The following is a 15,509-nucleotide window of genomic DNA, read 5'->3' on the forward strand; positions in this document are numbered from 1 at the left end:
TTTTAGCATTCGTTCATTACTAAAAATAAAGAAGCTTACTCACCCCAAACTTTTGATTGTTAGTGTGGAAGTCATAAGGTAAAAATTATGTTGATGTAATGTCAAATTAAAATGATATCCTCTCTCTCCATGAAAGGAAAAGAGTGAAAGTACCAGCAGCACACCCTCCCAGAGCCCTGAATCTACATGCAGCAGGTAAGGGCTGTTTGCAAATACACACATTGCTTACAAAACCTGCTATTATTATTCAAATGGAAAATGTCTCTGAAGGGTCCTCACATACAAAAGAGCCCCCCAGAACGCTCAGAAATAGAAAATTATATGCATTTGAGCCACATAAAATTGCAATTCAGCTGTATACTACTGTAGCTTATCTGAGCAGCCTATTAGGTGACTAATAGTAATACTTTTAGTCCTACAGACTCTAGATACTCAAACTGACCTGTGCTTGTGTGTGGTATCAGGTAAACTTACTGTACGCAGCAGCTTGTGTTAGGTACGCTTATTTTACAGACATTGCAAATAGTTTCAGCTTGATCTGAATCAGATATTTCAACAGTCTGTCAGACAGATGGCATATTTCTATTTGAGTGAAATTTTGGCCCAAATAATTTTCAGCGTAGATCATGTGTTGGCCATGAGGAAACATCAGTCATGTAGACATACTGCATTCAAATTAGACAGTGCGGGATAAACTAAAAGAACGAGGACATAACAAAGAGCGTCTGAATTTGAATGCATTTGAATACAGCTGGTAAGGGGATCAGTTCTCGTGCTACAGTACGTAATGTGTGGATGGGCATGATAAACGAGAGGAAGACATTGTATTGTCTCATGGCAGCAGGCCGGAAAATTTCCAGTAGCTCACTTTGGAGTGTGGAATAAGTCAATGACCCAAAGGGGCTCCAAGATGGAGAAGATGTTGTTCATTTATAGAGAAAAATAGAGGTAGAAAAAAGCAGCAGACAGTCAGAATTACAATGACCTGTTTCTCCTGCTCCTGTGTGATTTGAAGGCCACAGTGACGTCCTTCAGTTGACTATAATACATGTTGCTGTGAAAAACAGTCTCTTAATTAGACTGTACTGGATCCCTCCTCCACTTTGATTGCACAAGGGCAATCTGTGAGGCAGTGATGGGAAAAGTCAACAGCCAGTTTCCTCCCACAGTTTCAGTGTAACTGAGTATCTTACTGTCAGTTACTCCATAAACTCATCCGCTTTATTCTGTTATAACAGCAGCCAAATTAAGGATGTTTCTTTTTTTTTTTCTTTTTTTACTGTCAGAAATAATCAGTTGCTTTCTTCGATTCTTCTAGGCCTGCAAAATATAAAAATTTGCACTTTGCAAAAGCTGCACCTTAGTTAAATATATGCACTGCATGTTTCAGCTCGGTAATGAAGTGTGTTCATGCAAGCAGCTCATGATTCAGTTTTGTCAGTGTCTTGGAGTGAATCAGTTCACAGTAAATGCTGCTTCACACAGAAACTCCATCTGTGCTGTGAGCTTGAGTCACTTCTAACACGGGAACATTATATGAGGCAGCAGCACCACCCTTTAAATATATTACTTGTTTTATTTAATGCTTTTATTAGAAAATAATCAACAACAACAAATGTATTATTTTAAAGTCATACTGAAGGGGTCAAAAAGAGTGAAAATGTGTGGCAAATCATTAAACTCTAAAAATATTCAGAGTACAATGTCATTTCTTTGCACTTTGCACATTGTCAGCAAGTGTATGATGCCTTGTGTGTGTGTGTGTGTGTTTGTGTGTGCGCTCGCGTGTGTTTTTGTGACACATCAAGACACAAATTTGTATAATGACAAGGGTATAACATGTGTATTACAAGGAGAAGGTGACTTTTCAGGACATTACTCCATGTCCCCACTTTTCAAAACGCATAGAAATCACACAGAATGGAGTGTATTGAAAATCTGAAATAGCACAAAGTTTTCTGTGAGGGCTAGGGTTAGGTGTAGGGTTGGTGTAGGGCGATAGAACATACAGTTTGTACAGTATAAAAACCATTACGTCTATGGGATGTCCCCACTTTTCACAAAAACAAACGTGTGTGTGTGTGTGTGTGTGTTTTGAACTCGTAACTGTAAATGATACCTCAAATCATGTTGTTTGTTGTGGAGAGGTGTGTTACTATGTTTTTAATGTGGGCGATGTGTTTTTATTTCACAATTTTTTTTATTAGCTCGATTCAAAATGTTCGTTTTTGGTGAACATTTTTGAGAAAAGGATTCAAGTTAAAAATAAATAAAGACGTAAATCTCAATGTCTTTCAGGATATTTGTGATTGGAGATGGTTCAGACTCCGGCTCACCACCCAGTCCCACATTAGAAGAGAGAAGGAGACCGGGAAACCTGCTCATCTGGCAGGAGAGAGAGAGAGCCCAACAGCAGAGAGCCCGAGCTAGCACGTGAGTGGCTCATGGGATTGAATGAATGTGAAATTTGACACAATGGGTGATATGGCATCAAAAAAAAAAAAAAAAAACCTGTTAGGCCTTAAAAGCGATAGAACTAACCAGTCAGTTTGCTAATGCACAGCAAGCAATAAAGAATCTTCAAAAGCACATGATGAGTATAAAGTGCATAAACTAGCCTCTTTTATTTCCTTTCTGATGCTTTGTCATCAAAGGCCTTGTGGTTGTTAAGGAAACCACTGTTACCTTCTGTCACGTGCCTTTCCTTCTTTAGTGTCTTGAAGCACATTTAGAGTCTTGAATCATTAAAAGCATAGCCAGAAGGAGAACATCAGAGGGGCTCTCCCAGAATGCCTATACTTGTAAGAACAAAGTCTTGTCTGCTTTTCTTCTGTATTAGGAGGCTATTGACTAATGAGCGTTTGATGTCTTACAGTTTGCAGAAGTTGACTGTAAAAACAGGAAGTAACTTGGCGACGACGTCGAAGCACGGAGGAACAGGAAGTGTTTCAGGGTAAGAGTGGAGCGAATGGCCTGCATATGTGTTTATGTGTTCTGCGTCTGTATGCAGTTTGTCTCTTTAACAAAGACAATACTAAAATCTGTATTTGAGACGCTCAAGGGACCAGGTTACTAGCTGTGGCGGCGTAATGAACAGTCTAATCAAGCAGACAATAGTGTACCTTATTTAAAATTAAATTACCTTTGTAAAACAGACATGATGTGGTTATAGTATTACAATTTGGCTTTGTAGCTGTCTAGTAGTTAACATGCTTTTGTAGTTTTTATTTTTTTTTAGTCAGTTGATTGTTGATCTCTGTGTCCCTCTAGTGGTGATTCTGATAGCAACTCTCCACCCAATGGCCTGAAGCAGAGATGTGCAGTGAGTGCTTCACATGTACTCTCTACCTCATTCTGTTAGAAATGCTGAAGTGTTTAATTATACATGAGAGTTTAATACTTGTTTCTCTCTCTTCCTGTCAGAGTGTAGATCAGGTTTCTCCATCCTCTCAATCGGGGTCTTTACAACGCTCCATCAGTCGCACAGGTACCCTCCATACCAAGATGCTTCAGTTGCTTTTAGCTTACATCACCACGTTATTAATAGACAGTACAAATGAAATATAACGTTTAAGATCTATCTTTTTTTTCTTTTCCTTCATCACTCACGCAGAAGTCACTTTCTGTTGGTCAGTGCTGCAAAACCACATGAACAAATTTAACCTCTTGTGGATCTGCTTGGGAAAATGTTTTGCATTCATGCAAAAATGTAGTTTAATTTATAGACAGTCCTAGTTCCTGTAAGTTAAGTCATTGAAATAATCATAATTAAAATAGTTGAATTTAAGTTTTATGAGCTGAAATTTCTTCAGGGATCCCACTTTTTTTAACCAATAAAAAATGTAGATAAAAGTCATTTACATGACACTTATCAGTCATGCATTTAGCTTATTTTCATGCTTTTTGTCTTGTTTAAAATAAATTAAGAGAGGCCCCTTTGGAAATTTGTTGAGGCACCCTAGTTTGAGAACCACTGGTCTGCTCTGTGAAAGACCGTCCTCAACAGTCCCTCAAATTAATTATATATTTTTTAGAAATAAATCCTCCGAAAGCACTGTGACCACCAGAGGGCAGTGCGGTTTTATAAGTGCTTTCACACTTTTTGACAGGGTTTTTATTGTTGTTGGGTGTTTGTTGCAATTTAATATAGTTTGTATATAAGTCAAGTCTAGTCTTTAGTTTAGTTTTAGTTTAGTCCCTTTATTGTCCACGAGTGGAAATTTGTCTTTGGCTTCAGCACACAAATACATTTAACATTATCACACAAATGACATAAAAGACTACAAGTAACACAATCACCCCGCTCTCACTCAAATCCCAGTATTTAAAATTCTAATGGCAGTTGGCACAAATGACATTTAATAAACATTTTTTCCTTGCGTGCGGTTGCCTTAAAATGCCTTTTTGATGGTAAAAGCTGAAATTTCTTATTCAAAGGATGGGAACAATCTTCAATTATAACCTGTGCTTTTTGTTTGACTCTTGTTTGATAGATTTCATTCAGTTGTCTTTGTGGTTGTCCTACAATTGCACTAGCAATTTTAACTGCTCGACCCAGTTTTTGCTTTTCTTTAACTGCAACTAGTCCATACCACATAGTCATATTAAAGGGGTCCTATTATGCTCTTTTACAAAGTCTTGATTTTGTTTTGGGGGTGTACTAGAACAGACTCTCTTACTAGGTTGTTCGAAAAACACATTTTACATGATGACAACACCTCTCTCCCCAGTCTGGCATGAACGGCTCGAATAGTTCCTGTATCAAATGAAGGCCTGAAATATGAAATGTGCTGTGATTGGATAGCTGGGCCAGTGTGTGTTGTGATTGGCTCCACTTGGCACCTGGTCGGGAAATAGCATGCCCCTTACCATCCTGCTGCAAGCTTCAGTGTAAATATTGTGTCAAAATCAAATCAATTTGACCGCGATTTAATACCGGATGATTGTAACCACTCTAAGCTCGTCTGTCTTGGGAAAGCTAGCGTGTTTCAGACATAGTGATAACACTCGGTGCCTTCTCTAGTGCAGCTCAACCAGGTCTTGTCCCATTTGTCGATATTTGTGATATCACAAATCCTGGAAAATATTCATTGTAGTCCAAATGAGTCATTCTTTGTAGTTTTTGAAAAGTGATTTCTGTTAAATAAAATATCTCCTTTTGAAGTGGACTTTGAGCTTTGTAACTTTACAGATCTTTTTTATGCTCAAACAACAACATTACAGACTCACTAAAGTTGAAAAAGTGAAAAAGCATAATAGCACTCCTTTAAAACTTATAACACTCTCAACAAGATCCTTATAGACCATCTCTAAAATATGTTGACTCACACTGAAATGTTGTAACCGCCTAATAAGATGTAATTTTGCATTGCTTTTGTAAAAACATATTCAACATTTCCAGCAAATGTCAATTTACTATCAATAAATGTTCCTAAATATTTAAAACTTCCTACCGTCTCTATTTGAAGTCCATCAAGTATCAAAGGTTCTAACCCTTCAGTGAAATCTAGTTTATTCCTACTAATGACCAATTCCTTGGTTTTGTTCACATTTATCTCTAGTGAACTCAGTTTACACCAATTTCGAAGTCTCTCCCTCTGTTCCAGCTTTACTCAACCGGCCAACAAGAGCCATGTCATCTGCGTTTTTAAATAAATTAAAATATAAATCCTAGATCTTAAATTCATTTGTATACAACAAGAAAAGAAAGGGTGTTAAAATAGTTCCTTGAGGAACTCCTGTATTTACAATGATTGTCTTTGACACCATATCATTAACAACTACTTTTTGAGGATGATTTAAAAGAAAGTCTTTAATCCACCAAATAAGATCACCATTTACTCCCAAGTTAATTAATCTTTGCCAAAAAATATCAATCCGAATCGAATTAAAAGCTGAGCTAAAATCCATAAATAAAATCCTAACATAATTTGTAGTCCGCTGAATGTGTTCAGCTACAAAATCTCATAAGGTTATAACAGCATCATTGGTGCCCCTCTTTCCCCTGTAGGCAAACTGAAGGGGGTCCAAATGTTTAACCACACTGTTCCAAATATGCCTTGTTAAAACTTGCTCCATACATTTACTCAGCATAGATGTTATCGGTCTAAAATCTTTTAACTGATTGGCATTAGATATGTTGGGTACTGGAACAATCTGGGCCGTCTGGGCTAGGTGCTTTATTTTAGAGTATATGTTGTGGTTATATGATGTTTTAAGTGTTTTGAAGTTTATAGGGCTCATATGCCGGAATATTAAGACATATTCTCTCACATTCGGTAGTACATTCTCCCCATCAATTTAAGAAAACGTTTAAATCTTCTGCAAAAGGCAGAAGCTCCTCTTCTCTCTTCCCATAATACAATTGAGCCCTTCCCATGCCTTCTTAGCATTGCCTGTATATCACCTATTTTCACTCTTATCCTTATTTGCTAGTTTAACTTTCCTAATTCAACCCCTAAATTCCTTCCTTTTGTCTCTAACTAGTTCCTTATCACCATTTAAAAAAGCAGCTTTTTTTCTCATTTAAACACATTTTAAGATCTTTGGTAAACCATAACCTATTGTTTGAATACATTTGAATTGTTTTAGCTGTAATTGTAATGTAATGTAATTTATTTATATACAGTAGCATTTTATACAGTACTTATTGTTTCAAAGCAGCTTTATGGTAATAAACAGGAAAATAACAGAATCAGTGATGCAAACTTCATCAAATACGAAACAAATCCCAATTCTGCTTTAAAGCAACTCTAACAGGATAAGAGTGTAATTCTTCTGCTCAAGTCAGTCCAGTAACTGTGTGAGTTTATAAGTTTTGAAACAAGTTCATCTCTGCTGAAGACAATAATATAACTGAATATTAAAGGTCTTTTTAATCCTTAACTAAGCAAGTGGAGAGGAACCCAAACTCTATCAGTTAATTGTAAAGGAAGCAAGTGTATATGAGTTGAAATTGTGTTAGTTGAGGTGGAGATTCTTCTCTGGCCTAAATAAAATATAATATAGACACAATATATTGATTACATTTTTGTACATTTTTGTCAAAACATCAACTGTATTGGTACATACCCAGTCTTAATGAATGTAACTTCAGTATTTAATGAATCATGAATCATGTTTGTATCGTGTTCCAGATGCGTCCTCTGCGAAGCCCTGTTCTCCTCCAGGTTCTGCTCCCAAACCCAACAGCTTTTTATTCCGCACATCCTCACGCTGTAACGTCAAGACGGGTACACTCACACACACACACACACACACATACACATACATAGAGAAGTAAATCTAGGAATATAGGAGCTATTTTCTTGATTTGGTCAATGATATATGTGGTCTCTTTCTCTCAGGATCAGGAAACAGTTTGGCGGAGTCTGGCCGCAGTGACTCCCGCTCCACACTCAGATCCCCTCGAGAGGAGAGAACAGACGTCCTGCAGCTGTGCAAAGTAAAGAGGCATTCTGTATTATTCATCGCACCATCTCTAGCTTTTCTGACACACCTATTTTTTGCTTCTTATTTATTTGATTTCTAATATTTTTTTTTCCAAATATATTTTTTTTAGGGCTGTCAAATGATTAATCACGATTAATCACATCCAAAATAAAAGTTTTGTTTACATAATATATGTGTGTATACTGTGTATATTTATTATGTATATATAAATACACACACATGCATGTATATATTTAAGAAGAATATGTTATGTTTATATATTAAATATATTTATATATAATATAAAATATAAGAATATAAATATATAAATGTATATACATGTAAATATTTTCTAAATATATAATTTATGAGTGTGTATTTATATATACATAATAAATATACCCTGTACACATACATATATTATGTAAACAAAACTTATATTTTGGATGTGATTAATCGTGATTAATCATTTGACAGCCCTAATTTTTTTTAAAGAAATAAATACTTTTTATCAAAGTGCATAGATTAGATAAAAAAGTGACAGAAAGTTTTTATAACAATGTAAAATATTTATTACTTTAAGTGAAGGCCATTATTTTTTCTGTTCATTAAATAGTCCTGGAAAAAAAAAATAGTATCACGGTTTCCGATATTAAACAGCACAACTGTTTTCAACATGGATAACAAGAAATGTTTCTTGATGACAAATCAGCATATTAGAGTATATATATCACAATCTTATTGTTTTTTACTCTATTTAATCAACTAAATGTTTAAGGGTTGGACAGGAGTTTAAAATGCATGATTTGCCTGCTTTTCTCCAACAACATTCAGCTGTTCTATAAGTGATGTGTTCTGATTTGATCTCCAGTGTTTTGAAAAAGTGATATGTATCTTCCAAGAAAATTTCCTCCAGAGATCTGACAGTGCTGTTTTTTTTTTTTTATTTTCCATCTGTTTTGTATGTCTTTTTCCTTGTCTCTCTGCTAGACTCTGGAGTCTGGTGTTATGTTTTCTTTGGGTTATGGTATGGGAGTTGTGTTGTGGAATGGCACAGTTCTCTGCCAGTTGGCCAATCACCTACGACCTCGTTCTGTGCCAATCATCCACATCCCCTCACCGGCGGTGGTGAGCTAATAATTAGATCTTATTTTCATTATGGCCAAAACATAATCTAGCATCTCATAAAACAAGCACTATGCCTGGATCTTTATGCGTAATCCTTATTTATCCAGATTTGAAGAATGCTGATCCTGGATCAGCTGGATTACTAGCAGGCTGTTCTTGAATTGCTTTCTAATGAATGTATGTGCAATATTTCTATCTGTTCAGCCAAAGCTGAGTGCTGCCAAGTGCCGCCTCAATGTCGAAAACTTCATTGCTGCATGTCGTAGACTGGGAGTCCCTGAGGTAAACATAAATTTCATCTTTTATTGTTTGCTTCTTTTATTATACTCCATATTTTTGTCTTCCTGAGATGTGTTGTCTGTGCTGTTTGTAAATGAGAAGAATCTACTTCGCCCACTGAACTTTGACCGCAACAGTGTTAAAGCTCTTTTATGTTGTCTTTCAATTGCTTCAAGCTCAATTTGCTCCTTTTTGTGCGCGCTCTTGTTTTATTTTTGTCTTATTTATTTATCTTAAAGGGATAGTCATCTCAAGTAGTTAATGTTGTTCCAAAATAATTAGACTTTCTTCAGTGGAACCCCAGAAGAGATGTTTATCAGAATGTCTGAGCTGCTCTCTTCCATATAATGAAAGTACTGTAGATGGTGAATTCAAAACGCTGATGCACTCATCAATAAAATTTTCCAAATCATTCTAGAATGATTAATCTATTCCAAATGTTTCCAAATATTGCTATTTATTTAAGTAATCTAGTGATAATTTCTTTTATTTTTTATATAACAATTTATATTGCAGAAAAAAAGGAAAGTAAGTTATACATGTTCCGAAAAAGAGGTTAGTAAATAATAACAGAATTGTCCTATTTTGGGTAAACTATCCCTTTAAGCGATCCGGCTTTAATTTTGTCTTTGTTCAACAGTGTGTCCAAACATCTTTGTTTGTCTCCTCTGCATTGTTCTTCCTGTCCTTTTGTCTGTCTCTCTCTCTTTCTCAGATGGAGTTGTGTTTAGCGTCTGATATCCTGTGCAGTAAGCTCTCTGCAGTGCACCGCTGTGTGACGGCGCTCCTGGCAAAAGCAGGAGGAGAGGAGGAGGTGAACGAGGACGACGGCGGCACCTCTCCCTCTGTCTCTCCTTCCTCCCCTTTTTCCACCGGCTTCCTGCTCTTCTACTCTCTCCTCATGGCTTTGCTCTATCTGTTCTACTGCTACCTTACAGCATAGTGTGAGCGAGTATCAATGTGTAAATGTAATGGATTTTAAAGTCCATCATCTCTGTACTGTGTACACTGTCACACACACCGTTGACGCCGTCTGACATTTATATATATAAATATATCAAAGCAAATTTCTTACCCATAATGCCTTTGAGCTTACTCGTTAAAGCTCCATACAGATATCTTAAAAGGTTAGTTGTAGGTCTTCAGAACTACAGTAGTGAAATATTGAAATATATTACAAACGATCAAACGTCTTGATCAAATATCCACATTTTTCCACACCACAATGCTCATAAACAGCTCATTAATGGCCACACACTGCTTTTTTATATAGAGGATGTGGAATTCATCTGTACATAGACATGGTTTCCACTAATGAAGGGCTTTTCCACCTGATTGCCTTAGCATCACTGTTGATCCCAGGATAGTTTAGACACATTCTAGTGGTCTTTGCAAGGGATCTTGTTATCCTAAGAGTTTTAAAGCACTGGCACAAATTCCCCATCCCTTTTTTTTAATCTCTTGAAGGGCTTTAAAATGACTTGTATTTGGTCCTCATTGAAGTGCCTCAGAAGCTTGTAGGTTCCCTCTGTTCACGCAGCAGTGCAAATTAGTTTGTAGCATCTGGTAAACAGTCTGTTTAACAGTGACTAACAGTGTGGTGATGGTACTTCTCAGCTGAATTTGCTTTAATTCACACGTTGTGGAAATCTGTTAGGGTCAGGGCTGAGTGGATTTTTTCGCTTTCCTTTTCTTGTTTTGTTGACTGTGACCATCAGAGGGCAGTGCTGTTACTAAACTGTTCCTTAAACACTTTTTGACGGTACTAATATGATTCAAAGCTGTGTTAACTTGTTCCTTTTTTTTTGTTTTGAATGTTCCTTTTGGTTTTCTTGAGAGCATCTTTAATATAATTCTTATATGCAAGCGGTTGAAGATTAAGTTATTGTTTCAGTTTATTTATGTTCTGCTGAAGCTGCATTTGGTGGAAACCCAGTCTCATTGAGCACATTACGGAAATTTGACTAATTAAATTGAACAAATTAATTGAGTACCGGTAATATAATTTAGATGAAGCTGGAATTTCTTTTTTTTAAATTTGCATGTGTGGATGCACAATATGGCAATGCAGACATCGCCAAATGACAAATTGCACCATTTTTTAAATTAACGATGAAACGGCTGTGAGTTATGCTTCTCCACAGCCTTCTTCGTCTGCCGTTTCCTGTTTCTAAATGCGGCCGTAGTGGTTTTGTAGTCCTGTAATGTGCCATGAGCACCCATCTTCCCCGGTGCTGTATGCTGATGTTGCTTTTGTATTCCGTGCCTACTTAATGTGATTTAGGAGCTTTGCCGACAGTTTACTAACGAGCAGCTTCTCATCTGGAGAGAACGATAAGAGGAGAGAGAGAGAGAGAGACTGGGAAATAAGGCTAGGTGAAGGGATATGCTATAACTAGTTACCAACACAGCGTCCCTTACCCTACGATGTCTTAAACATATTTTAAGAGGGTTTGTTCAGGAGTAAGTTGATGAGGTTTTTATAATATTGTAGATTGTTGTCAATGCTAAAGCTAATCGTTATAGACATTTTCATTTAAAATGTCCACTCTGATAATAAACTCAGACTTCACATTTAGCATAGATAGACTTCCTCACAGTTGCTTGAGAAGCTTCAGCCATATAAAAAAAATATTGTGATGTGAACATGTTGAAGGGTTTTATAGAGGAGACATACGCTAGACTCAGTTTAGAAGGCACTAGATCTACATGAATGTTTCCGTCCAAATGTTACCTAGTGGAAACTCTTGCAACACATGAAATGTATTTTGTGATATTTATAAAATACTGTGTATTTAAGAAATTTATATTGATATAAAGATTTGTTTTGTCTGTAAAGAAATTATTAAAAAACTGAAACACTGATTTTTATGTTTTGTCTGCTGCTTTACATGTGCTTTAGTCAAATGTTCATGACTGACTGTTGCTCTCGCTCATGATTAATTCTGCTTTAGTTCTTTCTCTCTCTGCTGAGGATGAAATCCTCACGTCAGCTCGTCTCTGTAGCTAATGAGTCCAGATATTCTGTGCCCTTTACCAAAAGGTAAGTGTTGATCCATTGTGTGGGTAGTAGAAAACAAAGAAAAAGAGAAGTATACACTATGCTGCACAGTGGGGTCCAAAGTCTAAGACCACATTGAAAATATTTTTTCCCCCACAGACCTGTGGACTGTAGACTGCTGCTTCCGTTAAAGGGATCCTATTATGCTCTTTTACAAAGTCTTGATTTTGTTTGTGGGTGTACTAGAACAGGCTCTCATACTAGGTTGTTTGAAATACACATTATTTTTCACACATTTTACATTATTACAACACCTCTCTCCCCAGTCTGGCATGTACGGCTCGAATAGTTCCTGTATCAAATGAAGGCCCGCCTTCTGAAATACGAGATGTTCTGTGATTGGTTAGCCGGGTCCCGTATGTTCTGATAATAAAATATCTCCTTTTGAATTGGACTTTGAGCTTTAAAATTTGCAAAAAAAAATTTATGCTCAAACAGCAACATTACAGACTGACTAAAGTTAAAAAAGTGAAAAAACATAATAGCACCCTTTTAAAGCAAAAAAAATCATTTTTTTTTTTTTCAATTCAGATTTTTACTGATTGCTAAATATAATATTTGCTTGATGACAGAATTGGGGGAAAGAAATCTGAAAAATGCTTTTTGAGACTTGTGGACCCTAGTGTGTGCTTGTTTATACTGAAAGCTAGTTTATACTCTACCGTTCAAGAGTTTGGGGTTGAAAGAAGTTTCTTGTGGTCAGCAAGGCTGCATTTATTTGATCAAAAATACAGTAAAAACTGATATTTTGAAATAATAGAACTGTTTTCCATTTTCAGCAGTCATTACCCCAGTCTTCAGTGTCACATGATCCTTCAGAAATCATTCTAATGCTGATTTGCTGTTCAAGAAACATTTGTTATGATCAGTGATGAAAACAGTCGTACTACTGTACATATTTTTGTGGAAACAGTGATAAGTTTTTTTCATGAATAGAAAGTTCCAAAGAACAAATTTATTTGATAGATAATATCTTCAATGTGTCATTATTGATGTTGTTACTGTAACTTTTGATCAACTGAATGCGTCTGGTATGCATACAGTACATGCTCGTATAAAATGCAATGTTCTTAAGAGTTTTTGATATATAACTGTACAATAGAACTGTCCTTTAGATGAAAATATATTACCACCCATCAGCACAAACAACTTTACAAACCCAAGAACAAAGAAAATAAGTAAGCAATTAAGTGTTCACACACTAAGTTAACACAACCAGCTATTACTAGTCATATAGTGACAATGGAGCTTTAGCTCATTCTACTTTTCAAACACATTGCTTATTATTTAAATGCAACGGTTCAGGTTTTGACCATAGACAGTGACTCTGCAGGAAGTGTTCGAAAGAACTGTAAAGCTGCTTCAAGCGTTTGTACAATTAATCAACACTTAAAATAGATGAATGTCATTCCCCCTTTTTAAATCATCAAAGACTTTCTTCCTAGCACACTTGCCAGTGTTACAGTGTAAATGCACTGATTAGGACGCTATCAGACACTGAAATCATGTGAAGCACCTTATCTGCGTACAGGCGTACTTTCATCAAGCAATTATTTTGGTCACTTCTGTACTCATTAAACTGTGTCAAAGCAGGCGAGTGAATACTTACGTGCTCATTTAATTTCTGTTTATTATTTTTAATTATTTATTAATTAACTGGCCAGCTCATTTTTCACTTTGACATTATAAAGTGCTTTGTGTTCATAGGGGAGAACAGTTGCTATTAACCCTCTATGGTGTCGCTTTTTCTTGTAATTATGGAACATAAAAAAAAATGGCTTTACCATTAGAGAAAATCTATTTTCATTTCAGAATTCTCCTATAATTAAGCATGTGTTTCTTTTATGAATTGATGAATTTGTGCATTTGGAACTACCAACTCTTTGTTTATAATACTATTCTAAAGTAGAGTCATCATGCGCTCTTATTGACGGTATTATTTAACTTTTCTGAACACATGAATCACATAAATCATAATTGAGTTCTAGATTATTATAATTACAAAAAACCCTTCCAAATAAATAATTCCAGTAATAACTGGTGCCCCTAACAATAAAGAAATTCATCACTGCCGATTGCCATATGGCTGCATTCATATTTTCTCAGTTTACTGTAAAGCTGTATTAGTAAACTTGACAATATATGAGCATAAACACCCATTTTAACAGAGAAGCAGCAAAAACCCAGATGCAGAAGAAATGTTTTTAATGGGGCAACAAGAAGAGCTCTTGAGCATGTGTTGACCCCTATTAAAAAACGATTTACTTGTCTTCAAAACGACATTATTGGCTTCTTTAAAGACTTATTTTAATTCAAATATGCCACGCCAATGTTTTTTTTTTTTCTTCTTCTTCTTCTGAAAAACAAGACAGTGAATTGTTTCCATATGGCCACATGGCACAATAGAGGGTTAAAAACAATACGTTCACACTGTAATACTGCTGCACTTTTATTGTGTTAAAGCAATGAGCTTACTGCAAAATCCGATACATACTGCATGTGATATACATCTTGAATATGGCAATAAAAGCCTTTTATCAAATGCAACTCATACATAATCTGTACTTAATGTATGCAGCTAAGGTTGACTGAACTTAATAATTGGAACGCATGATGAATTTTCAAGATGGTGAAGTGCTGGCTTGTTATGCTCCACTCACTGTACTTCACCCTGGGATGAAATAGCATCCTCTCTGTGAAGTGCTATAACTGCATGGCTGCGTCTCTGAGAGACGGTGTCTTAAACGCCACTGCTGTGCGATAGCCTCTGCAATTCAAAGAAATGATTTTGCGATCAAGTGCTGTGCTGCATGCATTGCCTGCCCTTCCTATATCACGTGTTTCAGACTGTCACAAGTGCCTCTCGTTGCCACTTTGCTTATGTGATCATGTCTGCATTTGGGGAGTATCTTGCATGTTGTGGGTCCTTGAGACGACAGATGGGAGTTGCATGTCTCAACCATCCTTAGGTGCATGGAAAGCTTTTCATATTGAGGTCTAGGATCTTGCTTGTCTAAACAGAGTGCACTTCACGCTTTAGAATCTCCTCTTAGAAGCATATATTGTGGATTTCAGGGCCTGCAATACAAGAAGCAATGCTCCCGGAGCTGTCTGACTATGCCAAGTTGTTTTATTGCTTATTTTATGCTCTTTTTTGTGTAAACAAACTTATATTGGTATTCTTTTTTTATCATCAAATCCCACTAGGACACACTGTGTCCGCCGCAGCTGATTCTGGAGGAAGAGGGGCTCACTCGCATCGCTCAGACCGTTCAGGCGCTTTTGGAGTTGCCCACGTCAGGTGCCCGTCGCTCATCCCGTCAGGACCCCTCAGGGCTTCCTCTTCAATCCACGACTCAAAATCAAGATGCCACCTCCTAGTGATCAAGTCATTATTTCCAGCACATTTCAGTTGCATGATGTATTATTATTTTTTTTTTTTTTATGTTAGAATTTTTGATCAGGAGCCATCATGTAATAATACCAGCTTGTCACAATGTTGCCTGTTACAATGCATGTACAGAGGAGTTTATGTAAATTGCTAGCACAAATTCTTTGTGACTATTGAAACCGACGAAATGAAGGACAATAAAGCAAATTTAACTTAAAA

General features: G+C 36.4%; 1 protein-coding gene across 1 annotated transcript in view; it reads left to right on the forward strand.

The window, feature by feature from the left end:
* LOC109102844 (leucine-rich repeat and calponin homology domain-containing protein 4-like) overlaps window positions 1-15,509 on the forward strand; it is a 47,679-nt gene extending 32,170 nt beyond the window's left edge. Inside the window, exons 9-18 of the mRNA XM_042728335.1 lie at window positions 137-195; window positions 2,299-2,433; window positions 2,876-2,953; window positions 3,271-3,322; window positions 3,424-3,487; window positions 7,137-7,232; window positions 7,347-7,444; window positions 8,422-8,559; window positions 8,764-8,841; window positions 9,554-15,509. Of these exons, the coding sequence (XP_042584269.1) occupies window positions 137-195; window positions 2,299-2,433; window positions 2,876-2,953; window positions 3,271-3,322; window positions 3,424-3,487; window positions 7,137-7,232; window positions 7,347-7,444; window positions 8,422-8,559; window positions 8,764-8,841; window positions 9,554-9,781 (1,026 nt within the window). The 3' untranslated portion in view covers window positions 9,782-15,509. The remainder of the gene's footprint in view (window positions 1-136; window positions 196-2,298; window positions 2,434-2,875; window positions 2,954-3,270; window positions 3,323-3,423; window positions 3,488-7,136; window positions 7,233-7,346; window positions 7,445-8,421; window positions 8,560-8,763; window positions 8,842-9,553) is intronic.

The sequence above is a fragment of the Cyprinus carpio genome, chromosome B7, assembly GCF_018340385.1.
Source record: "Cyprinus carpio isolate SPL01 chromosome B7, ASM1834038v1, whole genome shotgun sequence".
Classification (NCBI taxonomy): domain Eukaryota; kingdom Metazoa; phylum Chordata; class Actinopteri; order Cypriniformes; family Cyprinidae; genus Cyprinus; species Cyprinus carpio.